This window comes from Phyllobates terribilis, unplaced genomic scaffold (genome assembly GCF_046119375.1).
Source record: "Phyllobates terribilis strain yellow unplaced genomic scaffold, ASM4611937v1 Scaffold_9__5_contigs__length_417890890, whole genome shotgun sequence".
Lineage (NCBI taxonomy): Eukaryota > Metazoa > Chordata > Amphibia > Anura > Dendrobatidae > Phyllobates > Phyllobates terribilis.
This window is the reverse complement of record NW_027362769.1, coordinates 160702925-160728123: the sequence shown is the minus strand read 5'-3', so window position 1 is coordinate 160728123 and position 25199 is coordinate 160702925. Positions and strand designations below refer to the sequence as shown.

General features: G+C 44.0%; 1 protein-coding gene across 5 annotated transcripts in view; it reads right to left on the bottom strand.

Annotated features, from left to right (window-relative positions):
• Positions 1 to 25199, bottom strand: part of LRP1B (LDL receptor related protein 1B) — a 2071868-nt gene that overhangs the window by 181579 nt on the left and 1865090 nt on the right. For all 5 annotated transcript variants that reach the window (XM_073647246.1, XM_073647248.1, XM_073647249.1 and 2 more), the window contains exons 64-67: positions 20389 to 20505; positions 20154 to 20273; positions 17060 to 17179; positions 2263 to 2379 (exon numbers count right to left, since the gene is read on the bottom strand). In XM_073647246.1, the coding sequence (XP_073503347.1) occupies positions 2263 to 2379; positions 17060 to 17179; positions 20154 to 20273; positions 20389 to 20505 (474 nt within the window). The remainder of the gene's footprint in view (positions 1 to 2262; positions 2380 to 17059; positions 17180 to 20153; positions 20274 to 20388; positions 20506 to 25199) is intronic.

The following is a 25199-nucleotide window of genomic DNA, read 5'->3' as shown; positions in this document are numbered from 1 at the left end:
GGGGGTCAAACGTACCACTAAGTTCCTTCAATGGTCCTATTGGTGGCCCCGGTGGCGCCAGGACGTCAAGGACTTTGTTCGCGTGTTCCGTCTGTGCGAGAGATAAATCTTTCCATCAAAGTCTGGCTGGTCTTCTCCATCTGTCACCCGTGATGGACTCCACACATAGAGAGTCGGTTGTCACTTCTCGTTGTCCTGCCCCCGTATTCTATCCGGTCGACAGAGTGTGGCTCACAGCTCGCAATACTAAAGTACGCGGGCAGTCTGCTAAGTTTGCCCCCCGCTTTAAAAAAGGGTACCCTGTACACCGGAGGGGTCACGGTTCTGAGGATCTTCTCTGTGACGCAGTGGACCACATTCATGCTCCCCTGCTCGTTGAGGAAAATGAGCGTCAAGTGGAGGAGGATGTTAGAAGGGGGGATAATGTTAGGTGTCGGGCTGTTGCTGGATTCGAAATGGGTCCAGAACCTTCTGTGGTCTCCTATGCCGGTCCAGCCAGGGCTGATGCTGCTCAGCATTGTTGTCAGCCCCAACGCCTAGCTGGTCCACGAGATGTACAGTTTGTCTCTTGGGTATTTGTGCCTTGCAATCTTAAGCATAGGTTGCGGAGGGAGACAGGGCTGTTGGAGCCCAAGTCCAGGATTCTCCGCACTGAGCATGTCCGTGACCTGGCGGACCATGATTGGTGGTTTGGCAACCACCTGATCTGGTGATCTGGCACCGCCTGATTGGTCGCGGGTGACACCACCAATAGTGCGAAGGTGGGCAGGGCATAGTCTTTCAAAAGACCCGCCCACAAACATGGCGGCACGCTCTGATCATTGAGCAGTGATGCTGATGTGTGGACGACTGTGTTCCAAGTAGTTTCCATAGGCAGGCTAGTGGAAATAGGCAGGCTAGTGGAAATAGGCAGGTAGCTTCGTCTAGCAGTCTGGCTATGCCAAAGGGGTCGCCTAACACCCCGAGCAGCCTGCAGACGTCCTATCCACGGCTATCGCCTGTCAGCCACGTGGAGTAGTACCCTTCAGTCCGGTAGCACGCCAGCTGGAGGCATGTGTACCCGTCGGCGTATTCACACACGCATCGTAGCGCCGCCAGTGTAGTCCCTGTGTAGTTAACAGGGCTACAGCTACTTCCCCAGTCGCGCATCTCCCGTGCAGTTAACGGAGATAGAGCGAACCGCTATACTCGTTCCTGTGTGCAGTAACACGGAAGGGTTTATCATTTAAGTTGGTTGCTTTCCTTTTCACCCGGAAAGTGTTTGGCAGCAGTCCACCAGGCTGCATCGCGGACCCCGGGGTCGGTTGCGTTCCATTATAATAAAGTTGTCTGCAACCGCCCTCCTAACATAGAGGGGGTGCTGAAGCTGAATGCGATAGTGTGGTGGGAATGCTTTATCCAAGAAGAGGGAATGAGGTTAAAGTGTAAACCGTTTGATGCAAGTATACTGCCTTGGTGTGATTTCTGTGGGGAAGTATTGGCTGCCAGTATTCTGATAATGGGGGCTCTGGGTATCACTACTGAGGGGGAAGCAGGAGATGAATCTCACTCTTCGTTGAGGCTCTGGATATGGCTCCCGAATCTCACTCAGAGCTGAATGTGGCTCTCCAGGTAAGAAAGGTGGGGATCACTGCTCTAGAGTATAAGACGATCTATAACACCGGCTTAGTGCAAAAATAAGTAATACTAACAAATTTAAGCTTTGCATATATCACAATTATGGCCTCTAGTTAACGACAAAGTCATCAAAATATCAGTGGAAGGTCCACAGCACTGTTTTCCCTCTGATTCAAGCAACCCTAACCTTAGGTTTGATAATCCCCTTTTCCCCCATAGATCTCTCTGAATTTATCTGCGATTATCTTCTGCTATTATTTTTAGATTTTGATCAGAAGATAACGAGTCTCACAATGTTCCTACAACAATTCAATAAGCTTAAATATTAAATCCTCTAATTTGGACAATTTATCCCTTTTGCAGAAAAATAATTTAGAGTTTGTCTTCTTTAGAATCAGTCAAAATATATATATTTTTGGGGGATGGTGCTAAGGGAGAAAATTTCGAAATGGAGGTTAATCTGTGTTTTTGTTATGTATTTCTAGCTCACTCCACAAAGAATAGTACTATTACTACTACTGGTGGCCAATTTTTAGCATGGGCCATGAATGCTTTATCGGTAAGGGTCTACCGTCACCAATCAATGCAATGAAAGAACCGTTCGTGTTTCCACAAGATTGGGACTGGAACCAGGAATACACTTACTGCAGGACTCTTCATCTGAGTTATCACCGCAGTCATTTTGCCCATCGCACCTCCAGTGATCGGGGATACAATTCTTATTTTTGCACTGATACTCGTGTGGGCTGCAGGTCTTTTTATCTGAAATTAGAAGGTAAACTTCACTTAATACATAAGTCAATAAGTGATCAAGAAGAATAAATAAATTCAATAGTTACAAAAAGTTGCACCGTACTTCAACTTTAAGATTGCAGAAACTTGAAAATTTGCGCAATCGTCATACTGACCTTTAGAGTTTCTTTGCCTGTGTTGTGTAAAATTCTAAATGTTGAGCAGATGGAGAATGGAAGGGTATTTGGTTGGCAATATCTAGGGTATGATATAACTGAAAAGGATATTTGCTATATAATAGATGGTAAGACGAATGGGAAGTAAGCTCAAGCTCTTCAAACATGCGCAAGAATGGCCAACCTGAGGGACCTCTTGGCTTTGATGAGGACCTAACCACAAGAGTTCACGAGGTGTAGAAGGGTTTGTGATGCAAGTAGAAGTACAATGGGACATATTCTGTAAGATTGGAAGTAGGACACTTAGTAATTTTCCCAGTGAGCCCAATGAATTCCCACTAATCAATACTTTCCCATATTTAGGCACTTTAAAAGTATAGTCAACGTTGGCTCTTTTTCCATCGATTGAAACTAATCGACAACTTTATCGTCTGCTGTTTTCAATTAGTTCTCCTATAATGGTCAAAGGCACTGATAGATTTTACCTTTTAAGGTCTTAAATTAAATTTTTCACTTTGAACATGAAACCAAAAAAGTGTAAATTGTTTGTTGTTTGTTTTTTAATTACCACCGTATTTCCATTTATTGGTTCTAGCCATTGATGGGTTTAATGAGTTGGACATCGTCTCTGTGCAAATGTTGAAAGCAATTCATCTAAGTAATTAACAGAGCAATTGGCTGAACGCTCCCAGTAATATAAATGAAATGTACACAGCATATATTTGGGAATTTATGGTAGAACAACACGGATAAATATGTGTTTGTTTTTCCGGGATCTGCATGGGCTGTTCGTTGTGGTTTATTTTATGATGTTCATTAAATGAAAGCCACTTCCTTCAAATATTACAGAGGTTTTTTTTCTGGCCAATAAATAATTTTTGAAACAAAAAAAAAAAGACAAAACGATGTACCAGATCCTAATAGACTCACAAGCTAGCAGAGTATTAGCAAACTTTTCAGTATAATAATTATTTAAAAAATTCATATATATAAAATAATAATATTATAGAATTAAACAGGGTTATCCAAGGGATAAAAATGATTTATTAATAGGCTAAAAATTGTACAAAAAAATAAACAATAATAGTAAAAAAACAAATAATCCACCCATACGATCCCACGCAACTCTTTCAATCCCCACTGGTCTCACCTTTCCATTAAAGGCTCAATACATGGGAAATATCTGGAAATATCTGCTTGCCATTCACTGGCCATACCTGTGACAAACCTCAGCCAATGAGCTGGAATTTTGCGGTTTTTCCAGTATATCAAGACAAGAGAAGGAAATAAACCCCAGCGAGGGCAAAGCTGCGAGAACAGGAGCTACAGGGGATCGATGAGGGTGAGAGTTACTACTTTTTCTTTAATACCAGTATGAGATCTATTAAAGGGGCTGTTTATCCAGTAGTCAATCCTTTAAGACAAACCCCTAGGATACATGTTACCATTATGATCAGTGGGAGTCAGACCTCTGAATCCTGACTTGGGTAATTTTTTCTTACTTTCTGTTGTCTGAGTGGTTAGAAGGAGCAGAAAAACTATATAATGAGAAGCAGTCCCTTGTATAGCGACCCACATGTCATATTGACATATTTCCTGGTGCCTGTGAGATAGGGACCTACATTTTATCTGTGTCATGTAAAGGCAGTGTTTGGCTAGTGATTCGCATATAAATTTCATGTTGCCTTTGAAATTAGGACCTAAAACAAGTTTGTGTCCATCGGAGATGCAGTATATTATATAGTAATTCACATGCAATTTTGTCATGCACCCTGTTTCCTTAGTGGTAAGAAATCTAAAAATGTTTGTTACATTAAGAGGCAGTGTAGTATATAGTACCTCACATGTAATGCACATATTTTTAATAGAAAGGCAGGGTAATGTATAGTTAGCCTGAGCAGTAAGGACACATTTGTGTATTATAGTATTGTATATTGACTCCTATGTAAGTGTATCATGCTTCCTGAGTTGGTAGGAGCAAAAACAAATCTGTGAATCAGGAAGAGGCAGTGTGTAGTAGAGTGAGTCATATGTAAATCTATCTGGTAATGATCAAAAACAAGTCTGTGGATCATGAAGAGTCAACATATTGTACAGTGAGTCACATAAAATTGTGTTTGCTTCCTATTACTTGGGCAGTAAAGAACATAAACAAGTCTATGAATCATGAATAGGCAGTATATTGTACAGTAAGAAACAAGTCATTTTGTATGCTTCCTATTACCTGACAATTAATGATCATAAACAAGTCTGTGAATCATGAAGAGGCAGTGTATTGTATAGTGAGTCACATTTAATTTTCTTAAACTTCATGTTACAAGCCTGTAAATCATGGAGCATCAGCATATTGTACAGTGAGTCACATTTAAGTTTGTATACTCCCTGTTACCTGTCTGGTAACAACCAAAAACAAGTCTGTGGATCATGGAGAGTCAACAAATTGTACAGTGAGTCACATATAATTTTGTATACTTCTTATTAAATGGGCAGTGAGGAACATAAAAAAGTCTGTGAACCATGAAGAGGCAGTGCATTGTGCAGTGAGTCACATGTAATTTCTTATGCTTCATGCTACAAGTCTGTAAACTATGAACCATAATTTTATATACTTCCTATTACCTGAGCAGTGAGGAACATAAAAAAGTCTGTGAACCACGAAGGGTCAGTATATTGTAGATTGAGTCACATGTAATTTTTTATTCTTCCTATTACTTGTCTTGTAACGATCAAAAATAAGTCTGTGGATCATGGAGAGTCATATATTGTACAGTGAGTCGCAAGTACTTTTGTATGATTCTTATTACCTGGGCAGTGAGGACCTTAAACAAGTCTGTGAATCACGAAGAGGTGGTATATTGTAGAGTTAGAAATATGTACTTTTGTATGCTTTCTATCACCTGGACATTGAGGATCATAAACAAGTCTGTGAATGATAAGGAGGCAATGTATTGTACAGCGAGTCACTTGTAACTTCTTATGCTACCTGTTAAAGGTCTGTGAATCATGGAGAGTCAGTTTGTTGTACAGCGAGTCACTTGTAATTTTTTATGCTTCCTGATACAGGTTTGTGACTCATCGAGAGTCAGTATGTTGTGCAGTGAGTCACATATGATTTTGAATGCTTTCAATTACCTGGACAATGAGGAATATAAACAAGTCTGTGACTAATGAAGAGGCAGTGTATTGTACAGAAAGTCACATGAAATAATGAATGATTCCTGTGAAAGGTCTGTTAATCATGGAGAGTCAGTATGTTCTGCAGTGAGTCACAAGCAATGTTTTATGCTACCTGTTAAAGGTCTGTTAATCATGGAGAGTCAGTATGTTGTGCAGCAAGTCCCATGTAATTTCTTGTGCTTCCTGTTACAGGTCTGTGAATCACAGAGAGTCATTATGCTATATAGCGAGTCACATGTAATTTTCCCCAAATGTTAAGGACCAAAACAAGTCTCTGAATCTTGGAGAACTAGTGTATTGTATAAGTGAACTTCTTCAAGCTTCATTCTGAAATGGAAAGTGCTTAAAACAAGTCTGTACATAATAGTAAATCAGCATACTGTATAGCGGCAATCTGATTACGCGTTTAGTGGAGGGTATAACATGCTCATCCAAATAATGAAATGATCCAAAGACACAGCATAAATATGTACATAGATATTGCAAGGCAGCGCTAGTCGTCATGCTGGGGGACACTCGCTGCACCGGGTCAATTAAAGCACACCAGCCACGTTTTCCAGTATTTCACAATCCAGCAGTTTATTATATTTCACTACTGCTTATCACCGAGTCCAACTCAGTGGCTCGCCGACATACACATATAATGTCCAGGAGCCTTTCAAGTGGCAGACAGGCCCACTTGGCTCCAGTTACAGCCTCAAGCAAAGTCACTTATAGCAACGTCCATATAATGCAGTGTTTTTACCTTTGCCGGGTTTTAGCTGCTTCAGTCAGTTTTGTTCTGTCACCATTGTGGCTTTACGGCTTCCCAGATGGGGGTCTCCAGCCCTCATTCCTTCAAAGGCTACTGGTATGTTGTCTCACCTAACATCCAGCCTCTGCCTTCCAGGACTTTTGCCTTCCAAGCCTCTGGCCCTCCAAGGCTACTGGTATCGCTTACACCTAAGGATCCAGCCTCAGCCTTTCAGGCTTCACCAGGCCTCTCTAGGCCTCACTAAGCCTCTCCAGGCTAATTGTGTCCCACACAGAGAACAGGCCTCACGCCTTACACACCCTGTCTCAAAATTACCAGGGTTTATAAATCTTCCAGTGCACACACAGGACCTGTGCTGATGTCACAGTCATGTGATCAGTCACCTGAGGGGGAGGTAAATGGTCAGCCAAAACACACCCTGGACCATTACAGTACTGCCGCAAGCCACTGCATTACATATCCCCCCCTCTGTTCAAACTTGTGGAGTTGAACACATGATATACACAATCACATTATAAACCACAGTTCACACCGAGACCATGTACTTGACAATTGTGCTGCTCAGCCCCTGGAACATTAGTCATCGACATTATCCTATTCCTTAGGGACCTACCATTAGTCATTGTCACTGACTTCGTCAAGTCACATTTCCGGGTCGTGACCTTGTCAGACCTCCCCCGCTCCCAGCGGTCACTCGTAACCTTGTCAGACCTCCCCCGCTCTCAGCGGTCAGTCGTAACCTTGTCAGACCTCCCCCACTACCAGTGGTCAATACAGCAGGATGACTCACACGCCCTGGTATCTAAGGTCCGGTTAGACTCCGTACTCTCCCGTACTCTATTGGGTCATTTGTATGGGCCTCTCAAACATGAGTTACCGGAGGTCTCACTATCTCTAAACCCACGCCCACTACTCTCAGGACATTTTGAAAGGTCCCTAACTTCAGCTGTAGCTGTTCTGTTATTTAGGGGGCCCTTTCTCTGTCTGGTCTCACAATTTCTAGACGGCTGCCATCTTCTGCTGCTCAGATGATGTTGTCTTTCCATTCGCAGTCTAGCGAGATTCAACTGTTCTACCTCTCGCAGGTAGGTCACTTGGTACTCCATCAGCATGCGTATATATGCAAGACTTTCTTCCGTTCCTACAGCGGAGAATGACACCATGCCGTCTTCAACTGGTATCCAGTCCTGACGATCACGTGGACTGCTTACTTTCATCACACCAGACTTCTTTACCATCATCTGCATGGCTCGGCCATTTCTCCCAATAAGCTTTCTTACCAGAGCCTGAGGCACCCGGATGACCTCTTCATGCAGACTTTGAGCTTTTCTCATAAGCTCCAGTTGTCTAACGGCTTGTTCCATCTTCAACCGGAGAAACCGCTTTGTGCGAATACATCGCCAGTGCATGTCACTTCTTCACCCTGTATGCTTCCCCTGAGCTGACTCACAGCTACAAATTCACAAATTTTCATCTTGACCACTTCCATTTCATATTTATCTTCTGTTAACACTCTCTTAGCTCTCCTCAGGTCGACCTTCTCATGGTATAAGGGAGTGAGTGCAACTTGTTTGCCCTTTTCCTTCTCCAAGGAGGCCTCGTTCACTGAATGATACTTTGCTAGGCGACCTTTAAGCTCGAAAATTTCTTCCTCTAGCTCAGCTACTCGCCTCTCAACAGCCCATCTCTGAAGTTCTTCCTGCTTCAACTGCTCTTTTAACAGTAGAGTTCTCTCAGACCTCTCTGTCTCCAATGCGCCCACTCGGCTCTCAACAGCCAGTCTAACAAGCTTCTCTTGCTTCAAATGGGCTTGTAGTGACTCCTTGAGCTCCTTGATCTCGGCTCCTACATCTACCGAATTATCCGAGCTCGCATTATTCGAGTAGGTATTTGTTTCATACCTCCCATCTCCAGTGGCCAACTCCTGGCCCTGGTCTGTGGCTTCTCCGATAGACTCCTCCATCTTTTTCCGCTCAGCTTCCATCTTGCTGATTCTTTCCTTAAGGCACGTCTCTGCCCTCTGGAGATTATCACAGAACGTCTGCAGCTCCTTCACCTGAGCTTCCAGACCTAGGGTCTTTCTGCGGAGATCATCATTTTCATCACGGGTGTCCTGCAGAGTGGTCTCAACCACTTGGTGCATGTTCTCTGCATCCGCCTTATCATCCTCTAGTTTTTCTTTAACCCTGAGGAGATCCTCATAGTCTCTCTTAATTTGTTGCAGTTCCCCACTGCGTTCACCATATTCCTTCTTGGATTCACACAGCTCCCGGTTGAACTGTTTGCGCAGCCGTTCTAGGTTTTGTTCACGCCCAGAAACTTCATCCAGCAGCGCCTCCTTCTCAAGCTTCAAGTGCAAAACCTCCTTAATTTAGTGGAACATTTCCTTCCATTGGTTAATTTCCTCGTTGCTTCCCTCCAGGTCTCGCTGTAAGTTCCTCACAACCTGGTATATTTTCTGCCGTTCAGACTCCAGGCTCCGCTGGTCTGAGGATATGTTCTCCAGGTTTTCCCATAGTTGCTGTACGTCACTCTGACACTGCTGCCTGATAGGCTCCAGCTCTTGGTCATGACTGGCCGCCTCCTCTTTCAGGGCTGTCAGATCCTGATCCTTCTGTCTCAGTACTGTACCAGAGGATGCTACTGGCAACGTCACCTCCTCTTCTGCCTCTAAAGGAGGATTCACACTTGAAACAAAGGCACACAGTACTACATTTTCTTTATTTTCACTTGCAGCAAAGACTACAGGAGCAACCTTTTTGTGGCCCTTACGCCGTCGATGACGAGAGGGGGAATTTCTCTCCTCGTCTAGCTCCTCCTGACTGAACTCTCCTTCTACTTTCGTAGTGTCTCCTTCAGCTACGGGGTCTGTGTCACTCCCCCTGGTTTTGTGGACTAACAGGTCACCTCCCACTTTGACGACAACCCCTTCTACTGGAGCTACCCCGTTATCAACGGTCAAATTGTCATTTTTAGGCGGTACCAACTCACAACCAGTAACAAATTTTGGTTTTCTATACTCCACGCTCTTGTGAAAATCCGCCCCTTTTTTAGACTCCACCCCCTTTTGAACAACCACACCAGTAGGGGAATTTTTACAAAAAAAATCAGCAATAGTCTTAGGACCCAGTTCACAACATCTCTTATCACCTCCCCGGGCACTCTGGAACAATACAGGCGTCCCCGGAGAGTTCACAGAATGGTCCACTGCCGCCATTCTATACAGTGCCCACAGCTCCTGCCGTTCCTGCACCATGTCCTCTAGACGTTTCTCAAATACCTGCTGCGGTTTTAAATGGCACTTTAATCGCTCAATAGCTTCAGTTTCATTTGCTGCTCCATTCACAGCCATCGCGGTACACTATTCATACTAGACACTTCACACTGCTCTCCTCTGAACATTTTCGTGGCCCCGCCGAGCCACAGCAAACCAGGTTTGAGTGCTAGGTCAATTTTCGTAACCCCGCCGAGTTACAGCAAGATGCTTTAATCTTCGTGACTCCGCCGAGCCACAGCAAGATGCTTATATCCACACTTGTCGTCCTGTGCCGTTGCCCCTTGCAACCGGGCTGCAGTTGCCCCTAGCAACCGGGCTGCAGTTGCCCGCATTCTCCAACCACATGTAAGGCAGCGCTAGTCGTCATGATGGGAGACACTCACTGCACTGGGTCAATTAAATTTAAGCACACCAGCCACGTTTTCCAGTATTTCACAATCCAGCAGTTTATTATATTTCACTACGGCTTATCACCGAGTCCAACTCAGTGGCTCGCCGACATACACATATAAAGTACAGGAGCCGTTCAATTGGCAGACAGGCCCACTTGGCTCCAGTTACAGCCTCCAGCAAAGTCACTTATAGCAACGTCCATATAATGCAGTGTTTTTACCTTTGCCAGGTTTTAGCTGCTTCAGGCTTTGTTCTGCCACCACTGTGGCTTTACGGCTTCCCAGATGGGGGTCTCCAGCCCTCGTTCCTTCAAAGGCTACTGGTATGTTGTCTCACCTAACATCCAGCCTCTGCCTTCCAGGACTCTTGCCTTCCAAGCCTCTGGCCTTCCAAGGATACTGGTATCGCTTACACCTAAGGATCCAGCCTCTACCTTTCAGGCTTCACCAGGCTTCACCAGGCCTCTCTAGGCCTCACTAAGCCTCTCCAGTCTAACGGTGTCCCACACAGGGAACAGGCCTCACGCCTTACACACCCTGTCTCAAAACTACCAGGGTTTATATATCTTCCAGTTGCACACACAGGACCTGTGCTGATGTCACAGTCATGTGATCAGTCACCTGAGGGGGAGGTACATGGTCAGCCAAAACACACCCTGGACCATTACAGTAATGCCGCAAGCCGCTGCATTACAATATGTATTCAGCATATATGAATATATGTAGCGCCCCGAGGGTTCGGTCGCTACAGAGGTATTGCATCTCAACCAGATGTGCGATATCTCACTTCCAGGTAAGGATGGAGTGTGGATCAGGACCCTGACACCTGTATGCATTACACCACATTTCCGGGGGGCAGGGCGACCGATTTGCTCCAAGTAGAGTACGACAGTCCCTGTCCCTGGCTGGAGTGGGGGGAGGGTACACCGAGGAAGGGGGGACCCTGTAGTGCATAGGAGGGAGAGGGCAGTTCCTGGGTGCACTTAGAGGGAGGTATAAAAGGTGGGCACCATCTTAGAGACAAGAGTGCAGTGGAGTTCAGTCCAGTCAGAGGAGGAGACAGGGAGCAGAGGCTCAGGCCGAGCTCTGCTCCGCAGGCAGGCCGGAGAGAGCGGCCAGAGCCTGGAGGAAGGAGAAGGAAGGAAGAGGAGCGGAGGAGGCTCCAGGAACAAGGAACGAAGGGACCCCAGGGTTGTGGACCGGCGAGTCGCCACCGCACGCCCGAATCTACCTGCGTAGTGGGGTCAGGCCAAAGGGGGAGACCGGTCCTCGAAGCTAGTGGAGGCGGGGAACTACCCTCAGCTAGAAACCGGAGGCTGTGACATTTTATGTGGCGCAGCCCCTCGCGACACCCGCTGGGAAGGCACCACATAGGGTCAGGGAAACGGCACCAAGGTTTACCAGAGAAGGCCCGAGGCAGCCGGACAGAAGCGAGGTCACTGGCGGTGTATGACATGCCAGAGAAAGGACACACAAAGGGGGTCCTGTGAAACGCTCCAAAGTTATCTGGGAGTAGGCCGAGCCCCTCACCTGGTGAACACAGTGCAACGTGGGACGTTATGACCAGCTGTAGTTACGTGGATAAAGAACTGTGAGTAAATACCCTGGACTGCATTACAGGACTCTGTGTCGTTACTGCTGCTCCCACGCGCCATCACCCCCAACATCCACACTTGCTGCCCTGAGGCTATACTCCTCCCGCGGGGAGTTATACTACCCTCTGCTGCACCAACAACACCAGCCTCAGCGGTCTGCCCTGCAGCGGCGGTTCACCCAAACCGCAATCCACGGGTGGCGTAGTCGGACATTCAGCATATAGACTGCCATTTGGTTTGACTGCCCTGGGCACGGACCGGGTCGCCACCACGGAGACTACAACCCCCAGCATCCACAAACGGTCCAGTTCTGGGTATCCCCACACACACAAGGCCCACGGGCGCATCAATATACACATGTATTTGTACACAGACAGACATATACATGTATATGGGCAGCACGGTGGCTCGGTGGTTAGCACTGCAGCCTTGCAGCGCTGGGGTCCTGGGTTGAAATCCCACCAAGGACCAGATCTGCAATCAGTTTGTGTGTTCTCCCCGTGTTTGTGTGGGTTTCCTCCGGGTTCTCTGGTTACCTCCCACACTCCAAAGACATAGTGATGGGGAATGTAGATTGTGAGCCTCAATGGGCACAGTGCCCATAATGTCCGTAAAGCGCTGTGGAATTAATGGCGCTATATAAGTGAGTAAAATAAATAAATATATATATACAGTACAGACCAAAAGTTTGGACACACCTTCTCATTTAAAGATTTTTCTGCATTTTCATGACTAAGAAAATTGTACATTCACACTGAAGGCATCAAAACTATGAATTAACACATGCGGAATTATATATTTAACAAAAAAGTGTGAAACAACTGAAAATATGTCTTATATTCTAGGTTCTTCAAAGTAGCCACCTTTTGCTTTGATGACTGCTTTGCACACTCTTGGCATTCTCTTGATGAGCTTCAAGAGGTAGTCACCGGAAATGGTTTTCACTTCACAGGTGTGCGATGTCAGGTTTAATAAGTGGGATTTCTTGCCTTATAAATGGAGTTGGGACCATCAGTTGTGTTGTGCAGAAGTCTGGTGGATACACAGCTGATAGTCCTACTAAATAGACTGTAAAATTTGTATAATGGCAAGAAAAACACAGTTAAGTAAAGAAAAACGAGTGGCCATCATTACTTTAAGAAATGAAGGTCAGTTAGTGCGAAAAATAGGGAAAATTTTGAAAGTGTCCCCAAGTGCAGTTGCAAAAACCATCAAGCGTTACAAAGAAACTGGCTCACATGAGGACCGCACCAGGAAAGGACGACCAAGAGTCACCTCTGCTTCAGAGGATAAGTTTATCCGAGTCACCAGCCTCAGAAATCACAGGTTAACAGCAGCTCAGATTAGAGACCAGGTCAATGCCACACAGAGTTCTAGCAGCAGACACATCTCTACAACAACTGTTAAGAGGAGACTTTGTGCAGCAGGTCTTCATGGTAAAATAGCTGCTAGGAAACCACTGCTAAGGACAGGCAACAAGCAGAAGAGACTTGTTTGGGCTAAAGAACACAAGGAATGGACATTAGACAAGTGGAAATCTGTGCTTTGGTCTGATGAGTCCAAATTTAAGATCTTTGATTCCAACCACCGTGTCTTTGTTAAATGCAGAAAAGGTGAACGGATGGACCCTACATGCCTGGTTCCCACCGTGAAGCATGGAGGAGGAGGTGTGATGGTGTGGGGGTGCTTTGCTGGTGACACTGTTGGGGATTTATTCTAATTTGAAGGCATAATGAACCAGCATGGCTACCACAGCATCTTGCAGCGGCATGCTATTCCATCCGGTTTGCGTTTAGTTGAACCATCATTTATTTTTCAACAGGACAATGACCCCAAACACACCTCCAGGATGTGTAAGGGCTATTTGACCAAGAAGGAGAGTGATGGGGTGCTACGCCAGATGACCTGGCCTCCACAGTCACCAGACCTGAACCCAATCGAGATGGTTTGGTGTGAGCTGGACCGCAGAGTGAAGGCAAAAGGGCAACAAGTGCTAAGCATCTCTGGGAACTCCTTCAAGATTGTTGGAAGACCATTTCCGGTGACTACCTCTTGAAGCTCATCAAGAGAATGCCAAGAGTGTGCAAAGCAGTCATCAAAGCAAAAGGTGGCTACTTTGAAGAACCTAGAATATAAGACATATTTTCAGTTGTTTCACACTTTTTTGTTAAGTATATAATTCCACATGTGTTAATTCATAGTTTTGATGCCTTCAGTGTGAATGTACAATTTTCATAACTGAAAATACAGAAAAATCTTTAAATGAGAAGGTGTGTCCAAACTTTTGGTCTGTACTGTATATATACACACATGCACGTGCACAGTGTTGTGATCTGTGCAGTGAAGTGCCGCGGGCTGTGCCTCCAACACTAATTCAATGAATCCCATTGTTCTTTTGATGGTGCAGGTATCAATAACTGATTTCTTATGTTTTCTCCATTAGTGAGATATGGAAGTGACAAGAGATCACATTTGTCTTGGATATAATGGGATACAAAGGTTAATTTACTGTGCAGCTCTTAATTACCAGCTTGGACCTTTGACTCCCTTCTAATTATGGAGTTAGGAGATGCATTCAGCAAACGTAATGAATTACAGTTACCAGGGTTTTCTTTCGCAGTAGGTAGCTAATTACTTTAACCAGTTTCACAAAGTGTAGAAAACTAGTCACCGCTGAGCCTGGAATAGCGGCACACGGAGAAGGATAGATTATGCATATTTATAAAGCAGCTCACTGAATCTTTGATCAACCTGTTCCTGTTCTCCATGAATATTACTTTGCTGGAAGTCGCCGGTCTACAGGACGCCATCGCGTTATTCACCCAATTATAAAACATTTTTAAGCAGGATGCAGGAAGATACTAAATATCAATTACATGGGCATAAAATCTGCATAGAAATATATTTAAAAAAAAACTGCAAGAAAATAACAGAACCAATAGGTTGACTTGGTAGTAACCATTTATGACCTTCTTTGGATATCTTCGGGACTTTAGCCACACACTTAAGAGAAAAATCATCTGTACCTGCAAAAATCAAAAGGCTTTGCTGACGATCTCATGTGAGAGGCTGCATGCTGACTGTCTCCTGATGGCTGATTTACATACACAGGCATATGCACAAACACTCTATAAGCTGGCACATGAAGTCCCAACAGGTTTGTACCATGGATCAATAAACAACTGCAACTATAGGCACAAGGGATACAGTATGAATCCAAAGCAGCCTAGAAGTGTCTGATTACAGGTACCGCTCATCCTGCTCCTCTGCTGCAGTCTGTATAATCCTTCTCTAATCCCTAAGACTAGTTCTCCACCTATTGATTCATCAAAGGGTTGTCCACAAACAACATTTGTCAGCCATCCACTGTATACATGATAAAGGTGTGATCGCTAAGGGTCTGGCTGTTAGGACCCCCAACTATCATGAGAACAGGGTACCAAAGTCCTTTGTGTGAAAGGGTGCGGTGGTGAGCATGTGCAACCACCACTCCTATTGACAACGAATGTAGCAGCGGTTGAACATGCTCAGTAACCCTTCACTTGTGCAATGAGCCTTTGGTCCCTCATTTTCAGGACTGGAGAGGGTCCCAGCATCAGACCCCTGGCAATCATACACTTATCACCACATCGTGTGGATTTACAGCATATTTTGCAGATTTATGATGCATGCATCAGGGGTATCAGGACAATCAGCAGTTGTTAATTAAAGAACCGCCTATGGAAAGGTATTGCCTAAAGAATAAACATGGCTAAATATATGTATTTGTTTAATTAAGGAATCACTGTGAACTCTGCATGTATTGAGTACAAATCACCCGCAGAAACAAAAGAATAAGACTGCCTTTAGCCACCACTAGATGGAGCTCAGGAGCTTTCTGCATAATGCTAATATAATAAACCCAGTAAGAACCAGTAAATTTTAACCAAATGTGATGGAAATACCTCTTTAAAGGGAATCTGTCAGCAAATTTTTGCTAGGGAATCTGAGAGCAGAATGAAGTAGGGACAGAGACCCTGATTCCAGCGATGTGTCACATACTGAGCTGCTTGGTGCAGTTTTAATACAATCCCTGTTTTCTCTTATGTAGATGTAAGAGTGGTCAGAATGCTGAGCTGTGAATCGCTTCGCCCACACCTCTGATTGGCTGCTTCCTGTTTACAGTGTATATTGTCAGCAAGTTGCCAATCAGTAGTGGGGGCGGGGTTACACAGATTAGCTGGACTGTCTGGCATGAGATACCTAGTCCTGCAGTGATAATCTCCTGCTGATAAAACACTGATTGTATTAACATTACAGCACAAAGCCTAATAAGTGACACATGTCTGTAATCAGGGTCTCTGCCTGTCACGCAGGGTGTGGGGAAGACTTAGTGCAACTCAGAGGGAAGAGGGAAAGGGAGCCCAGACACTAGGGAAAGGGGGGAGTGGAGACCTCCTAGTCTGGTCTAGCGTCACCCTGTCTCAACTACCGTCCTCATATTGGCTCTTCACCAATTTCCGCACGTGTGCTTCGCCCTGACTTTCCCCGGCATATGGCTAAGGCTAGGGAAGGAAGGAGATGAGCACTAGTCGATCTCCATTAAACTCTATAGACACAAGGGTAGACAAACAGGGGGGAATTGCTTAGCTTTAGATAACTCCAAACAAATGCGCACACGGCCTCAAGCTCCAGAGAGGACAAAGTACTGCTCTTGCTAAAGTCTCACAAGTAGTAATGAATTTCGCCGGCACCTCCCTCTCAGACACACCAGGGATTTATACACCCAGGCCAGGGAGCTAATTAGACAGAGGGAGGTAGAAGCTGGGTCCTAGAGACAGCCAGCCTCTAAGAAGATGTTTGTAATGCCAAACGTAGAGATCTCCTGCAACCAACTGCAAGGCGACTGTCTGTCACCTCTGACACACCCGTGACACTGCCCTTACATTATGCTGCTCTCAGAATAAATAGCAAAAACCTAGTGACAGATTCCCTTTAAGGGGGTATATGACCACGGCACCGTATGGCGATAGCATGCACCCCGCTTATAACGTAGCGCCAGCTTCAAATACCCTACTTCTCCTGAACTCAACTACAGCATTGACTTATATTTTCTCACCTACGAAACAATATATGTATTGAGTTTCTCCCAGTTCTATGAATTCACACATCCAGCCAAACACTTTTTTTTTAAGCCTTAGTCAAACAAATGAAAAATAATATTCATTAACACATCCCGCGGTTTGACAAAATTGAGAACTGAGAAAGGACTGAGCTCGGAATCAAAGACTTTACGGACAAAAGGTCTTCGTCTGCCTTTTATATGGCTGCAAGACACATGCTCAGGCGTTGATGCTCACCGCAGTTGGCTTCATCGGATCCATCCGCACAGTCGGAGTCCTCATCACACACCCAGAGTTTAGATATACAATGCTTTGTAGTTTTACATTGGAAGTGGTCGGGAGAGCAGCTGTTTTCAGCTGCGAAGGGGAAAAAAAAAAAAAGAGAGAGAGAGAGAAAGTTGAATTCATCCATTTTAATAACAGAACATTTTAATATAGAAGAGATATTCTGCAGATTCGCATTCAGTGGGTGTTAAGGCGAAGAAATTCCATTAGGCATACGCTGAAATATGGAACGTTCTTCGCTGTGTATCTCGAGTAGGTGGGAAAACTCTGCAGCTTTACATGAATCTGGGTAAGATTAGGACTTTAAATAATTTATAGATTTCTTTTTTATTGTACAGCCTTATATATGAGGATTGGAATAAATTGGAAACAGCTTAGAAAAAGGAGGTTTAAAGTGCACCTTGTACCTATGTACTGTATAACGGAGGAGGCTCTTTGGAGGACTGAATCGGTCCTTTTCTATGTCCGGATCATAATAGGGCTATATGAGATTAGAAAAGGAAGCTTGCAGCAAATCAAAGGGATACATTTGTAAGGGTATGCAATATCTAAGGTTTCCAAATCCCTTCCAGAAAGCATTTGACAGACAAATTTAAATTTGAGATTCCTCAGTGGTTGATACCTTTTAATGGCTAACTGAAAAGATGGTAACAGTTTGCAAGCTTTCGAGACTTTTCAGGTCTCTTCATCAGGGATGCCTGATGAAGAGACCTGAATAGTCTCGAAAGTTTGCAATTTGTTACCATCTTTTCAGTTAGCCATTAAAAGGTATCAACCACTGAGGACTCTTAAATGAAAATATTTTTCTATCTACTGGCTAACACGGTACAGAGATATATATTTTTCCTCCAGACATTTTATGCATTCAAGCATATATTGCAATTCTAAGGTTCGGGTCACACGGCAGTAATTTCTCTCATCAGAGAGAATCTGGTTTATTATGCAAATCACACTCTGATCAGAGTGTGGTCATGGTGAGCTCCGATTCTCTCAAAGGAGGAGAAGATGGAGAAAATAATGTCTCCATCTTCCCCATTCTATCAGTCCTCGGAAATCGGACTGTACTCAGATATTAATCAAGTGTAGTCCAATGGTTTCAATGGACTCAGTGACTTGCATGGCTGAGTACAATCCAAGTGTCGGATCAAAGTCAGGCACGTAGCGATTTTTTTTCTCGGACCAGAGCCCTAAATTGGGAGTGTATACTATGCTTGTGAGGTGGTGTGACCTGGAACCATGGGGGCTCTACCTTGCAGCATGGTCTCTGCACAGTGACAGGTCACTCCCTTAGCTGGTCCGGTATTGCAGTGGCGTTGGTCAGGTCAAGAGGTTCGTCATTATGTGACAGTGGGATTCATATAGTCTGATTGGAATGTGAAGCTGAGAACCTCGTTCTGTACATTTTTGCTTTGCTGCAATAGATCAATGTACAAGTTTTGGATGTGCTGTCTATTTCTTTTTCTACTGTTAAGGTATATTCCGGATACAAACTGCAATTTGCCGCTTGTACCCTCTGCAACTGACTCTGACACACTGGAAACATTTTGACGATTCCCCACACTCACAGCCTTGTCCATTTGAAACACCAGCCACATTCAGCATCAATTAGTTCATAGTTCACACTCAAGACACAGGCAACATGCTACTACAACCCCTACTAGTGGGTACTACCTTGGATGTCCTCAGAGCCACCCATGTCTTACGCAGAAAATGTCTTTGGAGTCATCCCTGCGCATCTCCAAAACCGCCACAACCCAGTGCACATTCCCCAAAATATCACACACACACACATGGCATCAGTGCAACATGTTACTTAGAATTAAAATGCATTAATTAAGGAACGTTTGTTTAGAGGAAAAGAGTCTTTATAGTGAAACCTTCTATAGCTGTTTCTTGAAAAAAAAATACTTTGGTGTCTTTCTGAAGACCCTTTTGGTAGCGCAGACCAGGTCGATCATATAGTTCATGGATGCACAACCATTTCTGGTCTGGGGGCCACACTATCACATGGAACCAATCTCAAGGTCTACAATATAACCTTATAGCACATTTGCTTTATGACACATTTATGACATGTCGAAAGTATAACCCGTAAATATGTTAGAAGTTGAGTGTTGGGGAAAAAAAGAGAAAATAAACGCGGTTCTCTCCGTTGAAGCATTTGTGATCATTATAACAGCTGAGCATCTCACTGTTTTCATGACGAACACCAGAGATGGAAGCACTCATTTATGGCCAACCCTTTATCTCATCTACTCGTTACTTGAAAGGGATCAAGAGACCCCCATTCTGTCAATACCAAGGGTTCCCAGAGATGGCCACGCAATGCTCCATTTATACCACCGGCACATTCTCAAATTCTCTCTGACATGGAAGTTGTAAAAACTGACATCATTCATGATCCTGTAGTGGTCCCTAGACATCAGGATGTGCACCCCTAATGGAGACTCTAGGTTCTTCACTTGGGGTACATGTGTCCTTGGTGGTACATGCTATGTGTTTATTGTGTTCATGGCTTGCAAAGGCAGCACAGAAAGCCCCCATGTATATTAGCTTATAGATGAAGCCACCCATTTCAGTGGCCATCTAATGTGTATAGGAACTTCCTGACTCTCCTCGACTGAAGATGTTTTTGGTATCCAGGTATATAGGCCATTGTCAAGGTAACGTGGCAGCGGCTTACTATACTCTTCCTATGGAGAGCACATAATCGGCCAGCCGAACTGAGAATTCATGTCTACGGAGGAGTGGAGAAGATAACTCATGGCCATACCAGATCATTGATGTTTTAGAAAAGGTAATTTGGTGTAGGAGTTGAGAAACTCTCATCTTAAAATGTGACCTTCCTTACTCAATGCAATCTCATTCTTCTACTGCTCCTTTCGAGCAATATCAAGCATTTATGAAAATCCCTTAGTGTATTTCTCCATGATTTATCACCCCATAATGTTGAGTTATATCACATGAGAAAACAAACAATCTTAGTTAGTTACTTGATTTCATATGTTGCTTTCACACATTTGCATAATGATCACGGTTAACTCACGGCAATCAATCTCGTCTTCTTCGTCTCCGCAGTCGTTCTGGCCATTGCAGTGGAGATTTATCGGGATGCATTTCTGCTTCTTGGTGCATTTGAACTGACCCGATAGACAGGCATAGGTGTCTGCAAAGTGAATGGCAAAAATCACGTGAAAGTTTTCCTTCCGAAGGGAAATCAGCGAAGCTGCTGCTCTGTTCGAGTGCCTCATTCATCCCGCTCACTTTGCATAATCACCTACCACAGTTGAGTTCATCGGAATTGTCCCCACAATCGTTTTCTCCATCACATATAAAAGCTGGGAGGGCGCAAAGTCCGCTGCCGCATTGAAACCTCCCCGGCTGGCACTTGAATTCGGCTGTGAAAATAGAAAATGTATTCTAATTTATGAGAAAAGGCAGGATCGCAATCACTGTTATGTACAAGTAGGACAGGAAAGTGGCTCTTGTGCATCAGTCAAGTAATATAATCATTGACAGAAGGGTTGGATAAATAAAAAAAAAAGAACCTTCATTCTGCATTGGATCCGAAAGGCGGAAAAATATGTCAAGACAGAGGTTCATTTTAGGAAATGGTATACGAGGGTGTAAATGGGCCGTCACCATAGTAAAAACTTAACAATGGAAAAGAAACAGAAGCCGCTGCGGCAAGTCAGAGTCAGAAATCTGTGAACATGTCAAACAATCCTGGAAGAAGGAGTTGAGCAATTTGATTTGTGCGGCCCTGGTCTGATCTTCTGTGGCAGATGGTCTTTCTTTTCCACCGGGCATCCTTGGCTTATCCGGAGCTTACTAGGCACCACAATGTCATGATGATGCAGAGCCTAGTAAGCACCAGAGGAGCCCAGGATGCCCGACTGAGGATGCCCGATGCAGAGGTGAAGACTGTCTGCTATGGAGGACCGGACTGGACATCAATCCAGGGCAACTGGAATCAAATTGCTCATGCCACTACTTGGAGGGTCTGAGGACAGCCGCATAGGTCACCCAGTATGCCCTGATGGTAACCTAGGACCCAAAATAAAGAGCTGCAGCAGGACAACAACCGCTGTACCTCCAATACTTACTCCTCTGTCAATGAGACATGTGTTTGTCTTTATGCATAACCATAATGCTCTAGCCATAACAGAATAAAAAATAATGGTTATATTTTTTATATGTAACTTTAAAGAAAACCTGTCCAATAACACAATTAAACTGCAGATATAGGGTTAATCTGCAGATGAATAGTGTTATGAAAATGCTTGGCTGCTGCACTGAGAGCGGCACTGGGGAGAAAATTTATTTTATTGCTCATGGGAGCCGCCGGCTTTCAGTTATGCCCAGAGTGATTACAGTTACTGCTCACAGCACTAAGAGTGGAAGCAGTAAGACCGCCGCAGCACTGTATGACAGCTTACTCAGCAAAGCATCAGTGCAGAGCCGGCTGTCATTCAGCGCCGGGGCGTGCTTATAGCTGCTGCTCTCAGTGCTGTGAGCAGTCACAGTAATTGCCCTGGCACAACTGAAAGCCGGCGGCTACCGAGAGAAATAAAGTTAATCTTCTCCCAAGCGCTGCAACAGAGCACCTTCATAACACTATTATCTTGCAGATTAACCTTATATCTGCAGGTTAATAGCATTATTTGACCTGACAGTTTCCCTTTAAGGTGCATCTACTCTACAGATTTTTAGGTCAAATAATAGTTTTTCATAAAAGTGATATCTCTTGACTCTTTCACACATAAAAACAGTTGGACAAATTCAAAGTGTCCAATCACTATCTTCTCCATTATCATGCGTCGGGGAAAAATTGTGATACCCCCATAAATGGTAGATGATCACCCGGTCCCAAGTAAATTGTCTAGTTTGGACAACTAAGCTACTTCCACATGCGGTTCCTCCCAGCTATAAAAAATATCCTTCATCTGTTTTCTAAAATCCGCCGCCATGGTACTATTGTGAAACTCAGCCAGAGGCAGAGCACCATAAGGGATAGAGATTTTCACTATATACTTCAATATTGTGGTAGCATATAGTACAAGTGATCAAACCATCGCAGGTTCAATTCCCCTTAAGTTGCAAAAAATAATGTAAAAAAGAGCAAAATGAAAAATGTCCTAGTCTTTAGAGGCTTAATCTATTGTGGTAGTATCACTCTTGTTGGAAAACAATGAAATCATCGCATGTCTACAAATCTACTGCAGCTCCCGAGCAGGAAAAGATGCAGATGTGTCAAGCACAGTGTGGGAAAGACTAAGTGCAACACGAAGGAATGAGGGGAAGGAAGCCCAGACACTAGGAAAATGGGAAGTGGAGACCCCTAGGCAGATCTAATGACGCCCTGCCTACCCTACCGTTCCTATATTGGTTCCATACCTATCGCTGGGCAGGAAACCTAAGCTGTGTCTATCCCTAGAGCTAGGCCCTAGATAGGGACGGGGATGTGCACTGGTCAGTCCCCACTATAAACTAAAAACAACAAGGGAGACAAACAAAGGGGGAAAACTTAGCTTGAGCAGACACCAGAGAGATAAAACCAAACGTCCTCCAAGGGCACCAGAATCTAGCCGACTGCTGTAGCTCCAAACCTTCACAAGGGGAAATGTGAATATCACTGGTGACTCCCTGCAGCAGACTGAGAGTTTATAAACACTCAGACCAGGTGTGTCAATTAGAACAGGAGGGAGGTTGCTGCTGGGTCCAAAAGTCAGAAGGATTTAGGAAGACATCTTCAATGCCAAATGCAGTGACCTTCTGCGGCCAGATGCAGAGCGACTGTCTGTCACATCCGTGACAAGATGTCATCCAATCAAATGTGAACCCATGGATGACTTGATTGATTCTAACTGATCTCCTTTATTACAACCCCATGCCCTAAGACAACTATAGAGAGTGTTTCACTACACTGACAACCCCTTTAAAGTTTGGGAGGGAGAGGCTTTTTTGAGAATGTTTTAAGCAACAATTGACCTAATTTGTTATTCCAGTATTATAGGAAAATATCTGATGATCCCAATTGTGATACCATTGAATGTGACACTAAAAGCAGGATGCAAAAGTAACATGTCACATGGACAGCATGCAAACATCTACGCATCAGATAAAGGGATAATAAAGAACATTCAGGAGAAACTACAAAATTCTAAATGTCTGACAAACCTTTATTAATTTTCCGTCTTATGTGACATTTGGGTAAAAAGGTCAAATGCAAGTAAACTTCCGAAATACCTTGAAACAATTAAGATACAACTGAAAGACACTGCAAAGCTGGGACTAAATAGTGGACATGAGAGATGAGCGGATCGATCTGCTGCAAAATAACTTAAATTCAGATTTCCTGGGAAAGTAGGATTTTATAGTCTAGAGATAGGAGGTCATAGCGCTCAGATCATCATTAGAGAAAGGGGATTTAAAAGACTAAATCTGATTGTGGTGTACTACTGCAGTGAAGAAGGACATTAAAAATGAGAGTAGTAGTCAGTCTGTGAACATTAGCCCAAAGATTCAAGTGAGATGGGGAGGTGCTGTAGCTGCATAGTCAGTGTGATTGTGAATTGATTGATCTGAGATATACTGCAGTAACAGCACCTGATAATGAAATTTTTAAAAAATGTATTATTCTTCACACACTGCAAAAAGGAGGAGAGTTTAATTGCCCTCTGTCCTAATTTTTTGCATTAATGAGGTCAAAATGGGTTCAATACATTACTAGGAGGCCTCATTGTGGTGTATACATCTTTTCAGGGTATTTAAAGGCTTTGCAGTACTGAGGACAAATTTGTCGAAGCTGGGGAATCTGAATTTCAAAATATTCACTCATTTCTAGGATACATATTATACTACCATATATCATATCTACAGCCGCTATGGCGAGGACAAATATAGGGGATGAGACTATATGGAGTGATGGTTGCAGAGGATAAATTTTAACTCAAGATCAGTACAGAATAAGTAATGCAATGTATGTACACAGTGACTGCAACAGCAGAATAGTGACTGCAGCTCTGGAGTATAATACAGGAGGTAACTCAGGATCAGTACAGGATCAGTAATGTAATGTATGTACACAGTGACTGCACTAGCAGAATAGTGAGTGCAGCTCTGGAGTATAATACAGGATGTAACTCAAGATCAGTACAGGATCAGTAATGTAATGTATGTACACAGTGACTGCACCAGCAGAATAGTGAGTGCAGCTCTGGAGTATAATACAGGATGCAACTCATGATCAGTACAGGATAAGTAATGTATGTACACAGTGACTTCACCAGCTGAACAGTGAGTGCAGCTCTGGAGTATAATACAGGATGTAATTCAGGATCAGTATAGGAGCAGTAATGTAATGTATGTACACAGTGACTGCACCAGCAGAATAGTGAGTGCAGCTCTGGAGTATAATACAGGATGTAACTCAGGATCAGTACAGGATCAGTAATGTAATGTATGTACACAGTGACTGCACCAGCAGAATAGTGAGTGCAGCTATGGAGTATAATACAGGAGGTAACTCAGGATCAGTACAGGATAAGTAATGTATGTACACAGTGACTCCACCAGCAGATTAGTGAGTGCGGCTCTGGAGTATAATACAGGATGTAAATCATAATCAGTACAGGATCAGTAACGTAATGTATGTACACAGTGACTGCAACAGCAGAATAGTGAGTGCAGCTCTGGAGTATAATACAGGATGTAACTCAGGATCAGTACAGGATCAGTAATGTCATGTATGTACACAGTGGCTGCACCAGCAGAATAGTGAGTGCAGCTCTGGAGTATAATACAGGATGTAACTCAGGATCAGTACAGGATCAGTAATGTAATGTATGTACACAGTGACTGCACCAACAGAATACTGAGTGCAGCTCTGGAGTATAGTACAGGATGTAACTCAGGATCAGTACAGGATCAGCAATGTAATGTATGTACACAGTGACTCCATCAGCAGAATAGTGAGTGCAGCTCTGGAGTATAATACAGGATGTAACTCATAATCAGTAGCATATTGTACTTTCTCTATAAATATGCTAAGTTTCACATATAAATGAATTCTATCTATGATCTGTAAAAT